The sequence below is a fragment of the Notamacropus eugenii genome, chromosome 2 (genome assembly GCF_028372415.1).
Source record: "Notamacropus eugenii isolate mMacEug1 chromosome 2, mMacEug1.pri_v2, whole genome shotgun sequence".
Taxonomy (NCBI): domain Eukaryota; kingdom Metazoa; phylum Chordata; class Mammalia; order Diprotodontia; family Macropodidae; genus Notamacropus; species Notamacropus eugenii.
In genome coordinates, this window is record NC_092873.1 from 469,338,540 (window position 1) to 469,353,746 (window position 15,207).

The window sequence follows — 15,207 nt, forward strand, 5'->3', positions numbered from 1 at the left end:
TGAGCCTCCCTCCAACCATAGGCAGGCATTCGTCTTGGCTCAGCACTTGCCTGTATCTTCCCCAGGTCCCTCAGCTAGTCCATCAACATCTTCTCCTTTATTTGTCTCGGTGGCATGCTCTTTCTCCTCTCAAAGTAGTCCAGCTAATGCACTACAGAGAGAACTAAACAAAAGACTACATATCACCCTTCATCCCCACCCTGAGAACAAAAAAGCGTTCTGGACACCATGACTGTCTTCATCACCTCACTGAAATAATTGACTCAGTGGTTGAAATTTTAGGAAAGAAGAAAAGGAAAGATGCTCTAGGTTTGTGCAGTAGGGAAGGGATAGTGGGTGCTGTTTAAGACCAGATGGAACCTTGTCGATGTGGTCTCTCAGACTGTCCATGTGCGTTATTGCCTCGATTACCCAGGCTTAGGACTTCTTTCTTCTCTTGCTGTCCTCATCACGATGTCTCTCTCTCTCCCTCCTCTTTCAGTTGTTGCAGGAGGCCACCATGAGCTCACTGTGGTGTTCAGGAAGTGGGGATGTCATCGAGGATTGGTGTCGGTGTGATTCCAGTGCATTTGGGGCAGATGGTCTCCCCACTTGTGCTCCTCTTCCTCAGCCTGTGTATGTTTCCTTTTCCCTTTTCCCCTTTTGCATGGACATTCCATCTTTGCTTTCCTCCTATAAATGTGGTGCCCAGTAAGAGGTCTTAGCCATTCCCCTCCCCAATCATTGATTTATCCATAAATGTACTTCTCTCCAAACAGCCGCTCAACAGCTCAAGACTAACCCTGTCTCTCTGCCCTCTTAGCCTAAAGGAAAATCAAGCCCATTTTGTGTGGCAATATTCTAAGTTACCAGAAAGGATTCTGCTATTACTGTCATCAAGTGGCCAAAGTTCCACACAACGATTACTGACATCTATACAATAAAGTCTTAAGGCAGATTTTAGTCCTCCACTACTAATCACTAGCTTTTATATAGCACTTTAAGGTTTGTAAAACACTTTACATGTTATTACAAAGCACATTACCTGTTATCTCATTTAAGCCCCACAACAAAACTTAGATGAAGAAACAGTTACATCCCCAAATTATAGATGGAGAAACTGAGGTTGAGAAATTAAGTAACTTAACCAGGGTCAGTGTGTTATAAAGTATTTATTAAACATTTATTATTTGCTAGACACAATACTAAGTTCTGGGAATACAAACAGAAGTAGAAAGAAAGTCCGTGTCCTCAAGGAGCTTACAGTTTAATGGAGGAAGACAACATGTACATAGAAGCTGAAAGGGAGGTGGTGGGAAAGGTACCTATCCTGGAATGAGACACAGCTGGCCTAGGCACCCTCCTTAAATGGAGGTGGTGGGAGAAGCCATCCAATGAGAAGTGAAACAGAAGTGGAAGGTACTTTGGAGGTACAAAGTCCAGGGCTAGTGTAAGCAACAGGATGAAGAGATAGAGCTTGGAAGAAGAAGTCTAGAGTGTTTCCTGGAGAGAAGTGTCATTGGAGAAGGTTCCACAGCTAGTGTATATCTGAAGCAAGATTTTGAACTCAGATCTTTCTGAGTTGAGAACCCAAGGGCTCTAGGCACTCCCACATCTATAAACTTTGATAGCCCAGCTTTACTACTTAATGCTTTGTGACTAAACTGTGCAGGGTCTAGATGACAACACGACTTCTGAGATACCTTCTGAATCTGAATCTTTAGGTCTCATATTAGCTATACAAAGATTTAAGACCAAGCTAGGTGGACATTAGTCCATAGCCTGGAAAAAATATTACAAACGCACATGTCTTGTCAACTGTAATTATTTGTTTCAACTGTTTCTTTTCTTTACAGTCATCATGGTTTCTTGGCTGTTAGAGCTTGAATTTTGCACATGTCGAAATGGCATGAAGTCCCTTAATTAGCAGCTTAGCCTCGGTCAGGAAATTACAATTCTTATTTTCAAAGAATTGCTATGCTTTGGGAATGAGAACTTTCTATAATCCAAAAAAATTATTTTTCTTTTCAAATGACTAATTCGTGACTTAGGTAATAGTTGTCTTCAGATCATGGGACACTGGAGTCAGCTTGATATTTAGCAATAGAGATCCAATGTGTCATCCTTACTCCTGACCCACCATCATGTATCAACATGCTTTATGTTTTGAGTTTCCAAATAATGGAGAAAGTTAGTCCTGACCAGCTAAACTATTTGAACCAGTCCTTCTCGGAGCCAGTACCATGGATGAAGTAGCAAGTCACAGTAATGAGTCCTATGGTGGCCAGGATGATGATCATTGGTGGCAGATTGTAGGAATAAGCTGAGGAACCAAGATGGAGAGTAATACCTCCAGGTCAGTAATGGAGGGTAGGAGACAGACATGTGTTCCCTCTGTACCTGAGGCAATACCCAGAAGCAGGTGGTTAGGGTACAGCAAAGAGTATGCAAATAAGTAGTTAAAAGCTATAGGGTATACATAGAAGTTAGACCAAGGCAATTGGTTGAAATAATGTTGAAACCCAAGATCCAACATGGAGTAATGCACACTCCAAGTGTCAGCTTCAGAATGAGGAAGACCAGTCTTACCTCTGCCCTTGTACTGCTACTCATGGCATCCCAGAAAAGTTGATTAACCTCTCAGTGCCCTGGAAAAATCTCTATGACTGTAATTTGTAGAATATGTCCAAATTTATGTTAGTAGGGAGAATTATAATACCAGGAGTTCCTTACACTGATGTAATAATAACAATAGCTAACATTTATATAGTGCCTCCTATGTGCCAAGCACTGTACTAAGTACTTAACAATTATTATTTTATTTGATCTTCACAATAACCCTAGGTGGTAGATGCTACTATTAGCAGAGGAAAATGATGCAAATAGAAGTTAAGTGACTTGCCCAGGGTCATACAACTGCTAAGGATCTGAGGCTGAATTTGAACTTGGGTTTTCTAGATTACAGGTCCAGTGTTCTAGTCTTGGGCCTAGATACTTAGGTTCAGATAAACAAGCAATTTAAGTCCAGACTCGAAATTTCAGTAATATAGGAAACTCCCTCTGTGTAAATCTGCAGCAGTTCTTCCAACCTGGGATCTTAGAGAGTTTCCCAAGGGCAACTAAGTGACTCACCCAGGGTCATAGAGCTAGTATTTGCCAGAGACAGAACATGAACCCAGGTCTTAGTGATTCCGGCTCTCTGTCTACTACCCCATATATTCATTCTATCTCACCACAAACACACACACACACGCACACACACATGCACACAGACACACAGGCACATATGCAGACACACATACACAAATACACACATACACACATACACACAGATACACACATACACACACATACATACAAACATACACACATACACATACACACACACACACACACACTACCCCTACTTTTCCTAGTCTCATCGTGGTTATCTTTGTCATCATTTCTCACCTTACTAATATTACCTCATTTAATCCTCACTTCACCCCTAAGATGTAGTTACTCTTAATGTTAGGGAAACCAAGGCAGATGGTAAGTGACTATCCCAGAATCACACAGCTAGAAGGCATCTGAGTCAGAATTTGAACTCAAGCTGGACCTAGAACCAAGAAGACCTGAGTTCAAACCTAACTTCAAGCACTTACTAGCTATGTGACCTTGGGCAAGTCACTTAACCTTGTTTGCCTCAGTTTCTTCATCTGTGAAATGAGCTGGAGAAGGAAATGGCAAATCACTGCAGTATCTTTGCCAAGAAAACTCCCATAAAGGGGTGATAAAGAGTTGAACATGACTGAAAAATGACTCAACGACAATAACAGACAACCATTGATCAACCCAAACACTGACAATGCTAAACCAGTCAAAGCTCAAGGTTAGTACTGATTCCCATTTCATTTTCTTTCCTCTTACCCCACAGCCTCCGGCTCTCCACGGTGCATGAGCCTAGCAGCACATTGGTGGTACTGGAGTGGGAGCACTCAGAGCCACCAATAGGAGTACAGATTGTGGATTATCTCATCCGCCAGGAGAAGGTCACAGACAGGATGGACCATTCCAAAGTGGAGACTGGTGAGTGACTGACCCTTCCTCTTTGAGAATTCACCTTGCTCTGGGGTGATGGAACAAGGCCTTGTCCCTAGAGCTGCCTCCAACAAGGCTCTGCTTCAGATCCCCAGTGTAGGAGACACAAGTAGAAGAAGTCATTGGCATCACCATGCAGGGATCATCCATCTTGCCCATTTAAGAGCTGCTTAGTGGTGAACATCCAACAAAAGCTGTTTTGATTTTGCTTTTCTCTGTGTTTATAAAAGAGGTGTCCATTTCATAGCCTCTAGGCACTCTCTCAGAGCCACATTTAAATGAACAACATTACAATAAACTGGTTGATGGCCCACAATTAGGAAACAATTCTCTACTAACCACTGCCATGATTACAGGGGGAAAAAAAAAAGATTCCTTCACTAATAAGTCCCCTCCAGGCAAAAGTCTGCCCAAACTTAGGAGTTTTGCCCCATGTTTTGTCCTAAAGCAAACTCTGACTTTGCCAGATTTAGTTAGAGGAAAATTTTCAAATTGATTTGGGGTGCTGCCATTGAAAGCACTCTGGGCCAATTTTTCCTCACGGCAGGAAGGAGGTCAGCATCAGTGGTGCTAATAGAACTTGTGCATTTAAGGTGGGCTCCCACAGTGGGGGCACATGCACACAGTCTACCCTGTGATGGATGTCTGCCACATGATCTAAAGGCCTTAGAAGGGATTGTGCCATCAGTTGCTCTTCAACCTTTTGACCAGGCACATTGTGCACTGCAGCCTGGGTGAGGGCCTAACCAATCCGTAACCCTTGCTGTGTCAAAGATGCTGGATTCATTAGGATCTACAGCCTGGTGAGTTCTTATGGGCAGTGATAGTTTACTAGGGCTCCTGTGTCTCGCCCAGGCTAAGGATCTCAAGGAGCTTACATAGAGTGCTGATGAACCACTGGCATGCTCTGTATTTTCAGGGCCCATGGGTACTATCCATTGACTGTAGGGGCCTTGAGAAATAGCATTTCTGATGACAGACCTTCATGGTTAGCTACCTTCCCTTTGATATTTCTCATGCATTTTCCTTTTGTTTTCCTTCTGTGCAGAAACGGTATTGAGTTTTGTGGATGACATCATCTCTGGAGCAAAGTCCCCTTGTGCCATGCCTTCCCAGGTGCCTGACAAGCAGTTCAACACCATCTCTCTGATTATTCGTTGTCTGGAACCTGACACCACCTACATGTGAGTAGTACTTCAACTCACTGGAGGCACACCTTCCATGGTGGAAAGAGTGTTGGATTTGTTATCAGCAAGCTGGGCTTCAGACTCCAGCTTTACTACTCCATACCTTGAGCAATTCCCTTGTTTTCTCTCCACTTCATTTTCTTCAATTCCAAATGGAGAGGGTAGACAAAATGACTTCTAAATTCCCTTATAGCTCTAAATCCCTGGTCCTCTTGCTGGTAATTCCTAAATCTGTGAGTACTATCCTTTCCAGATGACTCTTGCTATCTTCTTCTTGACCTCATTAGAGGGGTCATGCCCTGGCTACTTTTTATATAGGCTTATTCAATGAATAGGCGTTGCCTCACCCTAAGTGAGTACCTGAAAAGACCTTGGCCTAATGGCCCCAAGGTCTCCCAGTGCGTCCTGGGCCAGCTCCACTTGTCCTGAGCTATATCAGGTCACTGGATTCAGATGACTGGAGAAGAAGTGAGGCTGGTGACCTGCACAGCCCTCCATCACTCAAAGCAAAGTCAAGTGCAAATAATGTCATCATTTCTCTGATGGCACGGTGTTCTTCAGCAACGAAGGACAAACATGAAGACGATGATGACTTTTCTGTCTTCACGTCCACAGTGAGATATATTGAGTCTTCCAAGTGTTGTCAGTGTGTCTACACGAAGACAGTGAACCTCCCAATTAGGAACTGTTCTCTTTCCCACCCCCAAAGATCTAGAGATGTTTTTAAACTCCTCTTTGGGTCAAAATACACAAACACTTGGGAGTGAGTTCTGGCTCTAGGACCCCCTAATTACGTGCATTTAACCTACCTGAGCCCCTGTTTCCTTGTCTGTAAAATGAGTACAATAATACTTGAAGTACTTAACTCATCGGTGGAGTTGTGTTTTGTAAGTGTTTTATGAATCTTAAGATTCTAGATCAATGTGAATTTCTATGATTATTGTAAAGCACAAAAAGGGGGAAAGGCCATAATGGAATCCAAGGAATGAGGGAAACATTGTTGGGTTCAGGCCCAACAGAGACGCAGTGCTGAGACCTCATGTCCCCACCAAGTATGAAAATCACTCAACAGTTTACAGATTAGCTCATAAGAAGAAAATCACAGTATCCAGAAGAAGTCATTTCCATTTCAACAACCCAAAAGCTCAAAGATGTGGGGTGGACAGGGGACAGGAGGCAGAGGAAGAATTATGATCTGTGAGATAGGATCTAGGGAATCTTAAAGATTCAAAGAAGCTAACAGCCTGGGAAAAGGCGAGATGGTTCAACTATGTAGATATCCCGAAAGGAAATAAACCACTGTTAGGAAAAAAAAGTTATATGGCATTTTAAGAATTCTAACATGATAACATACCAAAGAAAAGACAATTTCCCCTTTAAGAATGGCCACATGGAATCATCCTCTGCTTGACTATCACGGTAACAAGCAAGGTCATTTTCACTTAGCCAATATAGCCTTGCAATTTGCACTGTTTTGAAGCTGAATACCATTCATCATGAGGGGTTGGTTTGTCCTTTTGTATGGCCCATGCTGTAGCTGTAGTACTTAAAACAGGTTGGACCTTACATTAGTTCAGGATCTATGGTGTAGTAGGAATAGGAGTAGTGGCGGTAATAATGATGATAATAATTAATGATGATAATAATTAACATTCATATGGTGCTTTAAGGTTTGCCAAACACTTTAGAGAGTCAGCCAGCCAAAGTATTTGATGCTCACAACAACCCTGTAAGATAGGGTCATTATTATGCCCATCTTATAGATGAGGAAACAGAAGCACAGAGAAGCTAAGTGAGTTGTCCAGGATCACGTAGTATCTGAGGCAGAATTTGAACTCATGTCTTCTGGACTGCAAGTCATCCATTCTGTCCACTGTGCTATCTAGCTGGCTAATAATATGATAATGGTATATCAGTCATATGAGAATCAGACAGGGCACATGTCATCCCTGCTGGCCTCTCTGATGCTGGAGTTGTACCAAGAATACTTCTGGTGAGCCTACAGAAGATGAGCTCACTCATTCGTATGTTTATTCAATAATAAAAATCAGTTATTTTCTCCATTTTGACAATAATCCATGAAGGTCTAATAGTAGCATAGTGACTTGTCCCTTGGCTATTTCTCTCTGAGCACCCTCAACACTGAGGAGAACAAGATATTAATAATAATAACATGAAAAAATTGACATTTGGACATTTCTTTAAAGTTCACCAAGTACTTGAAATATTTCTCATTTCAGCTTCACTACAATCCTGTCAGCCAAATGCTGTAGATATTATTATCCCCATTTTACAGATGGAACAATAGGCTGAGAAAGACTGAATGATTTCTCTGTAGCCATACTTTTAAGTATGAGAAGTGAGTTTTGAATCCAGGTCTTCTTAATGCCAAGTCCAATGTTCTAACCACCCCACCATACTGCCTCAATCATAGGATCCCAAATCTGAAATGGGAAGGATCTTGGCAGCTAACCAATGTAGCCCTTTTACTTTATAGATGAGGAAACTGAGATTCACAATGAATTAATAAATCAGATATCAGTAATTAAAATAACTGTATTGTCACTGTTGACCATCCGTCTGAATTCTCTACTATGGAAAAGAAAGCAAAGACAGGATTTCTTTGGAGGGGTCTAACTCCAGATGATAGTCCTAGACCACCAGATTAAGTAGTTGTACATGGGTACTCTTAGAAGACAGAACCACCACCCTCCCAGCAATGTGCTGCCACAGTTCATGAAGGTTTTAGTCAGTGAGTTTCTTGCATGAACTGACAACCTTTGTGAGAAAAACAATAATTGTGATGTTGAGAAAAATGGAGTCATAAGATCATATGGTATAAGGTCTAGTACAACAAATGCAACTTCATTGCATTAGATGGCACTAATGCCTGTCCCAGGAGGGTGGGACAGTAGGGATTCCCTGGATCTGGATGCTGACATTCCTTTGGTAATAAGGGGATAATCTATACTGCTGCACTTTCATTTCCAATATAGTAGAAAGAGCATTGGATAAAGAACTGGTAAGCTTGAATCCCAGACTTCATTCTATCACTAACCAGCAATATGAGACAAATGGTTTAAATTTTCCGTCTTAGATTCTCAATCCTAAAAATGAGGATGACAGTAGCCATTCATCCCTGTGAGGATCAAACAATGTGTCTTCCTTCACAATCCTTCTAAAGTCCCACCTTCAACAAGGAGCTTTTCCTAATTAATAAGAGTAACCAACATCTGTTGATTATCTCCAGTTTAGCCAGTATACATGTCATTCGTAAATGGTTGTTAACATGTTGCCTCCCCACTAGTCTGTGAGCTCCTTAAAGGTATGACTGTTTTTTGCCTTTCTTTGTACCCTGGCTATAAACACAGTGCCTGGCACATAGTAGGCATTTCATAAATGCTTATTAACTGACTGACTGATGCTGATAGAATCACATAGCTGGAAGGCACATTCAGACATTAAGCAACTGATGTCCTGTGAGGTTCAAAAAGTTTACCCAAGTCACAGAGTCACTCACTGGGGAGGCCAGAAGTAGAACTCGAGTATCCTGACTACCACTGCAGTACCCTGAACCATACCACATTGCCTACACTTAAGTACCCAAAGAAACCTTCTTAACAGCCTGATCGCCTACACTAGAAGAGACATCATAAAGAGGGATTAGCCTAGTTCAGCTTGTCCCTGAACAGGAGGGTTGGAAGTTGCCAAGAGGCAAATTTAGGCCTTCAATCAAGAAAATTTTCCTAGAAATTAGAGCTGCCCATAACTGTGAAGAGCTGTCATAAAGAGGAGTGAATTTTGCCTCATTTAAAGTTTTATGTAAAAAGATAAACTGCTACTATTGGAAATTTCTTAACCAGGGACCCTGAACCTAAAAAAAAAAAAGTATATTTGTATTTCCTTGTAATTGAATTAATTTGTAATGCTCAACATTTTATTTTATGCATATACAACTCATGTTCTGAGAAGGGGTCTAGAGACTTCACCAGACTGCCAAAGGGGTCCATGACACCAAAATGGTTAAGAATCTCTTCAGGAAATTGTTCCAGGTTGGAATGGACCAGATGGTTCCTAAGATCCCTTCCAACTACAGGATTCTGGGGACTTTCTGAATTCGGAGAAGAGTGAGTCAGATAGAAGGGATTAGCTCAGATTGCCAAGCCTGCAGGGAGAGGATCCATGAAAGGGGGAGGCAAGGGCAGCTAATTCAAGAAAATAAGCAGGGGACTACTCCATGCTCATCAGATTCCAGGCTGTTAAGCCTCTAAGAGGCCCCAGAATCAGATCCAATTCTATGTTTGCTCACATGCTCACGCGCCCCCGAGAAGTGTGGTTATTAGCATGCCAGCTGAGGTCTAAACAAGCACAGACGGGGAGGCCATATTTGTAATGAGCACAGACCTTTAAAGAGACTATAAATGTGATGATTATCCATTAGCTTCCTGACAAGGTGGATGACTTCCCTTTGGTTTAGAAGAGCACAGATAGTCCTCTTGCTGTCCAATAAATGTTAAATAATAACAATGTGACCAATAATGATGATGATGATGATAATGCAAGGAGAGCACATTTATGTACTGGTTGGACACCAAATTGCCATTTTAAAACGTGTTATGCCCTACTTGATCCCCGTAGCCAGCCTAATGTCCCAGAATTTCAGTTCATTGAATAATTTGAAAGTGTCTTGCCCGGTTGGAGAAAGCAGAGGTAACTTCATTACCGGCTCTCATCCCTTACCTAAGCTTATATGATGCTCATTTCCATTTAGAAAGAGAGAGAGCCCAAGGAGATCTACCTTGTTCCCAATTTGCCCCCATATGGTGGTATAAAGATTAATCAGCTGGTGATTTGTGGTACTTTGCAAAGGTATTAGTAAAGCAGAAAAATGTAGATTTATACAAATGCACATGCATAATACAAATCCACACACACGCGCACGCGCGCGCGCACACACACACACACACACACACACACACACACATATATATATATATATATATATATATATATATACCTCCAACCTCTCTTTGTGGACACATGTTCCATTATTGCCCATCCTGCATTCTAAGTTCCAGCCAAACTGGTCTATTTGATCTAACTTATAAAATTCAATGTTCTGTCCTCCAGCCCTTTGCCTTTGGACGCACTGTCTCCCTTATCTAGGATACTGTCTCTCCTGTTCCATTTAGAATCCCTAAGTCCCTTCAAGGACACACCCTACTTTTTGTGCTTCTCCTTCCACCCTGAAATGACTTTGAATTGGCAATACATATACACACTTGCATTGCCACATGTATTTACACATGTATGTATGTACACATGTGGCAATGCATTTTTCATCCATGTATGTATACATGTACACATATACATATGTGTATGTATGAATACATATATACAGATACAAATATGTGTATACACACTGTATATATCACATTTACTTATATGTTTACTTATTTACATCTCCCCAGTAGAATGTAAATGTAAATTCATTGAGGGCAGAGATTGTTTTCATTTTGTCTTTGTATTCCAAGCTCCTAGCATGTAATAGGTACTTCATAGATACCTGTTCAATTGAAGAGAATTACATTCAATAGTCAGAGGCTCTAATACGAAAACCAGAAGTTGACAGATTCACCACAGGAAGCCTTCCAAGAGTTTACATGGGGCAGTGAGCATAAACCTTCCCTAAACTCACAGAAGCCCTCAGAAAGTTTGCAAGAGAGGATGAAAGATAATTGCATTGATTATTCCCTTTTTTGCACCTCTCTAACATTTCCTCTCCATTTTGATTTGTTGTTGATAAATTGGATCATGTTTCCATTCTTTTTGGGAGGTATTTATAATAGACAAAATAACTTACTCAAAGTCGTTCTTAAAACAACATTGCTGTTACTGTATACAATGTTCACTTGGTTCTGTTTTTACTCTTCATTATTTTGTGCAAGTCTTTCCATGTTTTTATGTTTTAAATCATTGAGCTCATCATTTCTTATAGCACAATAACATTCTATCACAATCATATAATACAACTTGTTCAACCATTGCCCAATTGATGGGCATCCCTGCAATTTCCAGTTCTTTGCCACCACAAAGAAAGCTGCTATTAACATTTTAGAACATATAGGTTCTTTTCCTTTTTGCCTAATCACCTTTGGAAATAGACCAAGTTGTGGTATTGCTGGGTCAAAGGGAATAGGTAGCTTAATAACTCTTTAGGCATAATTCCAGATTGCTCTTCAAAATGGTTGGATCAGTTCACAATTTCACCAACAATGAATTGGTGTCCCAAATTTCCCACATCCTCTCCAACGTGTAACTTTCCCATTCTATCACTTTAGTCAGTCTGGTAGGTGTAAGATGATATTTCAATATTTGTTTTATGAACGTTTATTAAGTGTCTACTATATGCCAGGCTTACTTAGAGTTGGGAATTGAAAAACAAAATGGTTCATAGAATAATCAATTTTTTATTTATTTAATTTTAGATTTCAACATTCATTTCCACAAAATTTTGAGTTCCAGTTTTTCTCCCTATCTTTCCCCTCCCCCTGCCCCATAGTACCTTGCATTCTGATTACCCCTTCCCTCAGTGTATCTTCCTTTCTATCATACCCCACCCTTCCCTTATCCACATCTTCTCTCTTTTCTTGTAGGGCAAGATAAATTTCTACACCCCATTACCTGTATTTCTTGTTTCCCAGTTATATGCAATAATAATTCTCAACATTTGTTTCTAATACTTTGAATTCCAACTTCTCTCCCTCCCTCTCTCCCTGCCCAGCCCCACGGAGAAAGCAAGCAATTCAATACAGGCTATAGATGTGTCATTTTGCAAAAGACTTGCATAATAGTCATGTTGTGTAAGACTAACTATAATGCCCTCCATCCTACCCTGTCCCCCCCACTTTTTTCCTATTCTTTCATTTGACCTTGTCCCTTCCCAAAAGTATTTACTTCTAGTTGCTCCATTCTCCAATTTGCCCTCCCTTCTATCATCCCCCTCACCTCACTTGTCCCCTTCTCTCCTACTTTCCTGTAGTGTAAGATAGATTTTCATACCAAATTTAGTGAGCATGTTATTCCCTCCTTAATCCATATGTGAAGAAGGCAAGTTTCACTTTTCCCCTCTCATCTCCTCCCTTTTCTCCTCCATTGAACAAGATTTTTCTTATCTCTTTTATGAGTGATAGTCTGCCCCATTCCATTTCTCCCTTTCTCCTCCCAATAGTTTCCTCTATCACCCCTTAATTTATTTTAATTTTTTTATGGATATCATCTCTTCTGATTCAACTCAACCTGTATTCTGTGTGTGTGTATGTGTATGTGTGTGTGTGTATAATTTCTCCACCTACCCAAATACTGAGAAAAGTCTCAAGAGTTACAAATATTATCTTTCTATGTGGGAATGTAAACAGTTCAGCTTTAGAAAGTCCTTTATGATTTCTCTTTCCTATTTACCTTTTCATACTTCTCTTGATTCTTATGTTTGAAAGTCAAATTTTCTATTCAGTTCTGGTCTTTTCATCATAAATGCTTGAAAATCCTCTACATCATTGAATGACCCTTTATTCCCTTGAGGTTTATATTCAGTTTTGCTGGGTAGGTGATTCTTGGTTTTAATCCCAGTTTCTTTGACTTCTGGAATATCCTGTTCCAAGCCCTTTGATCCCTTAGTGTAGAAGCTGCCAGATTCTGTGCTATCCTGATTATATTTCCACAATACTTGAATTGTTTCTTTCTAGCTGCTTGCAGAATTTTCTTCTTGACCTGGGAACTCTGAAATTTGGCCACAATATTCCTAGGAGTTTCTCTGTTCGAGTCTTTTTCAGGAGGTGCTCAGTGGATTCTTTCAATATTTATTTTGTCCTCTGGTTCTAAAATGTCAGGGCAGTTTTCCTTGATAATTTCATGAAAGACAATATCTAGGCTTTTTTTTTTTGATCATGACTTTCAGGCAGTCCCATAATTTTTAAATTGTCTCTCCTGGATCCATTTTCCAGGTCAGTTGTTTTTTCCAATGAGATGTTTCACATTATCTTCTGTTTTTTAATCTTTTGGCTTCGTTTTTTAACTTCTTGGTTTATCTCATAGTCATTAGCTTCCCTGAACTCCAGACTCTCTTTTAAGGAACTATTTTGTTCAGTGAGCATTTGAACCTTCTTTTCCATTTGGCTAATTCTGCTTTTTAAAGCTTCCTTCTCCTCATTGGCTTTTTGGACCTCTTTTTCCAATTGAGTTCACCTATTTTTAAAGGTGTTACTTTCCTCAGCATTTTTTTTGGTTCTCCTTTAGCAAGCTGCTGACTCATTTTTCAAGGTCTTCTATGGCTTGAACTCATTTCATATTCATTTTGGAGGTACTGGAGTCAGAAGCCTTGACTTCCTCTGACAGAATGCCTTGTTCTCCCTTATCTGAAAGGATGGAAGGGGACGACTGTTAACCAAGAAAGTAACCTTCTATGGTCTTATTTTTTTTCCCTTTTTTGGGCATTTTCCCAGTCAAGTAACTACTTGACTTCTAAATCCTTTGTCAAGAGTAGGGGCCTAGTGCTCCTCCTTTCCCCAGTATTGTGCTCAAGGCTGAGATTCAGATCAACTGCTCAATTCCCCCAGAGGCTTTAAGCTGAACTGCCTGGACAATGGACCCAGGGTGCTTCCAAGGCCACCAAAGCCACCCACCACCCACTGCTGCTGCTGCTACTGCCACCTCTGCTACCACCTGGGACCTTTCCCTCTCTCCCAGCTGTGAAAGCCCTCCCACACTGACCTTTGGAGCTTTCTTTGTCACTTGTGAGTTGAGGGATCTGGGACCCTCCTGGTTGGGAATTCTGCCTCAGATGTCTGTTCAGGTCCTGTTCTTCCCAGTTCCATGCAGCCAGGGCTAGGCTATACTCCTTTTAGTGTCGCATGAGATAGACTTTTCCTGTCAGCCTTCCAGGTTGCCTTTGACTGGAAACCTCTTTCACTCTGTTGTTCTGTGGCTTCTGCTGTTCTAGCAAGAATAACCAATTTTGAGAGTTGGAAAGGACTTTAGCATCCATCCAATTCAATGCATTCACCTAAAGACACCTCAATTTCATTTACTCAACAAGTGGTCATCCAGTCCTATCTTGAAGACTCCAGAAAATGGGATAACCCACCACTTCCTGATTCAGCCTATTTCACTTTCGAACAGCTCTTATGGTCAAGAATTTCCATTTTTTTGTTTGGTTGTTTCATTGGTTGATTGGTTTTTGTTCAGGCTGAAAAGCCAACATTTGAGTCTCTACAACTTTTACCCATTACTTCTGCTTTGACTCTCCATGACCAAATAGATCAAGTCTAATCTCTCTTTCACACAGCAGCCCTTCAAATGCTTGAACACCACTAACATACTCCTCTTGTATCTTCTCAAGAATAATCCTAGCCAATAGATCCTCCAGTGGCATGGACTCAAGATCCTTCACCAATCTGGTTGCCCTCCTCTGAATATTCTTCAGCTCTCCAGTCCCCTTCCAAAACTACGACCCCCCAGAAACTGAACATGAGATTCAAGATCAAGACTGATAAGGACAGAGGTTGAAGGACAAGGGAAACATCCGTCTCTTATTTCTGGAAACTGCCTTTTCATGCAGGCCAAGATTGTGTTAGCTTTTTTTTTTTTACTCCCACATCTCACATAATTCATACTGAGCCTGCAGTCCAAGAAACTCCAAGATATATCCCCCCATAACAGTCCCTAACTACCCATCATTCCCCATGTCCCAGTTTTGTAATTATGAAGTTGATTTTTTTATACTCAAGTATAAGACTTCACATTTTTCTGTAATGATGAGTTTCAATCCAACTCTAAACTGATAAGATCTTTTTGGATCGAGTCTTTGCAGTCACTATTTTACTTATGTCTTCCAAATTTAAGGATTCTACTGCCACTAGGCAACTAGGTGGTGCTATGGATAGAGTGCTGGGTCTGGACTCAG

At 40.8% G+C, this 15,207-nt stretch overlaps 1 protein-coding gene across 1 annotated transcript in view; it reads left to right on the forward strand.

Annotated features, from left to right (window-relative positions):
- The window catches only part of ASTN1 (astrotactin 1), a 461,200-nt gene that overhangs the window by 428,566 nt on the left and 17,427 nt on the right, over window positions 1–15,207 (forward strand). The window contains exons 18-20 of the mRNA XM_072648560.1: window positions 482–615; window positions 3,896–4,047; window positions 5,108–5,243. Coding sequence (XP_072504661.1) covers window positions 482–615; window positions 3,896–4,047; window positions 5,108–5,243 — 422 coding nt within the window. The remainder of the gene's footprint in view (window positions 1–481; window positions 616–3,895; window positions 4,048–5,107; window positions 5,244–15,207) is intronic.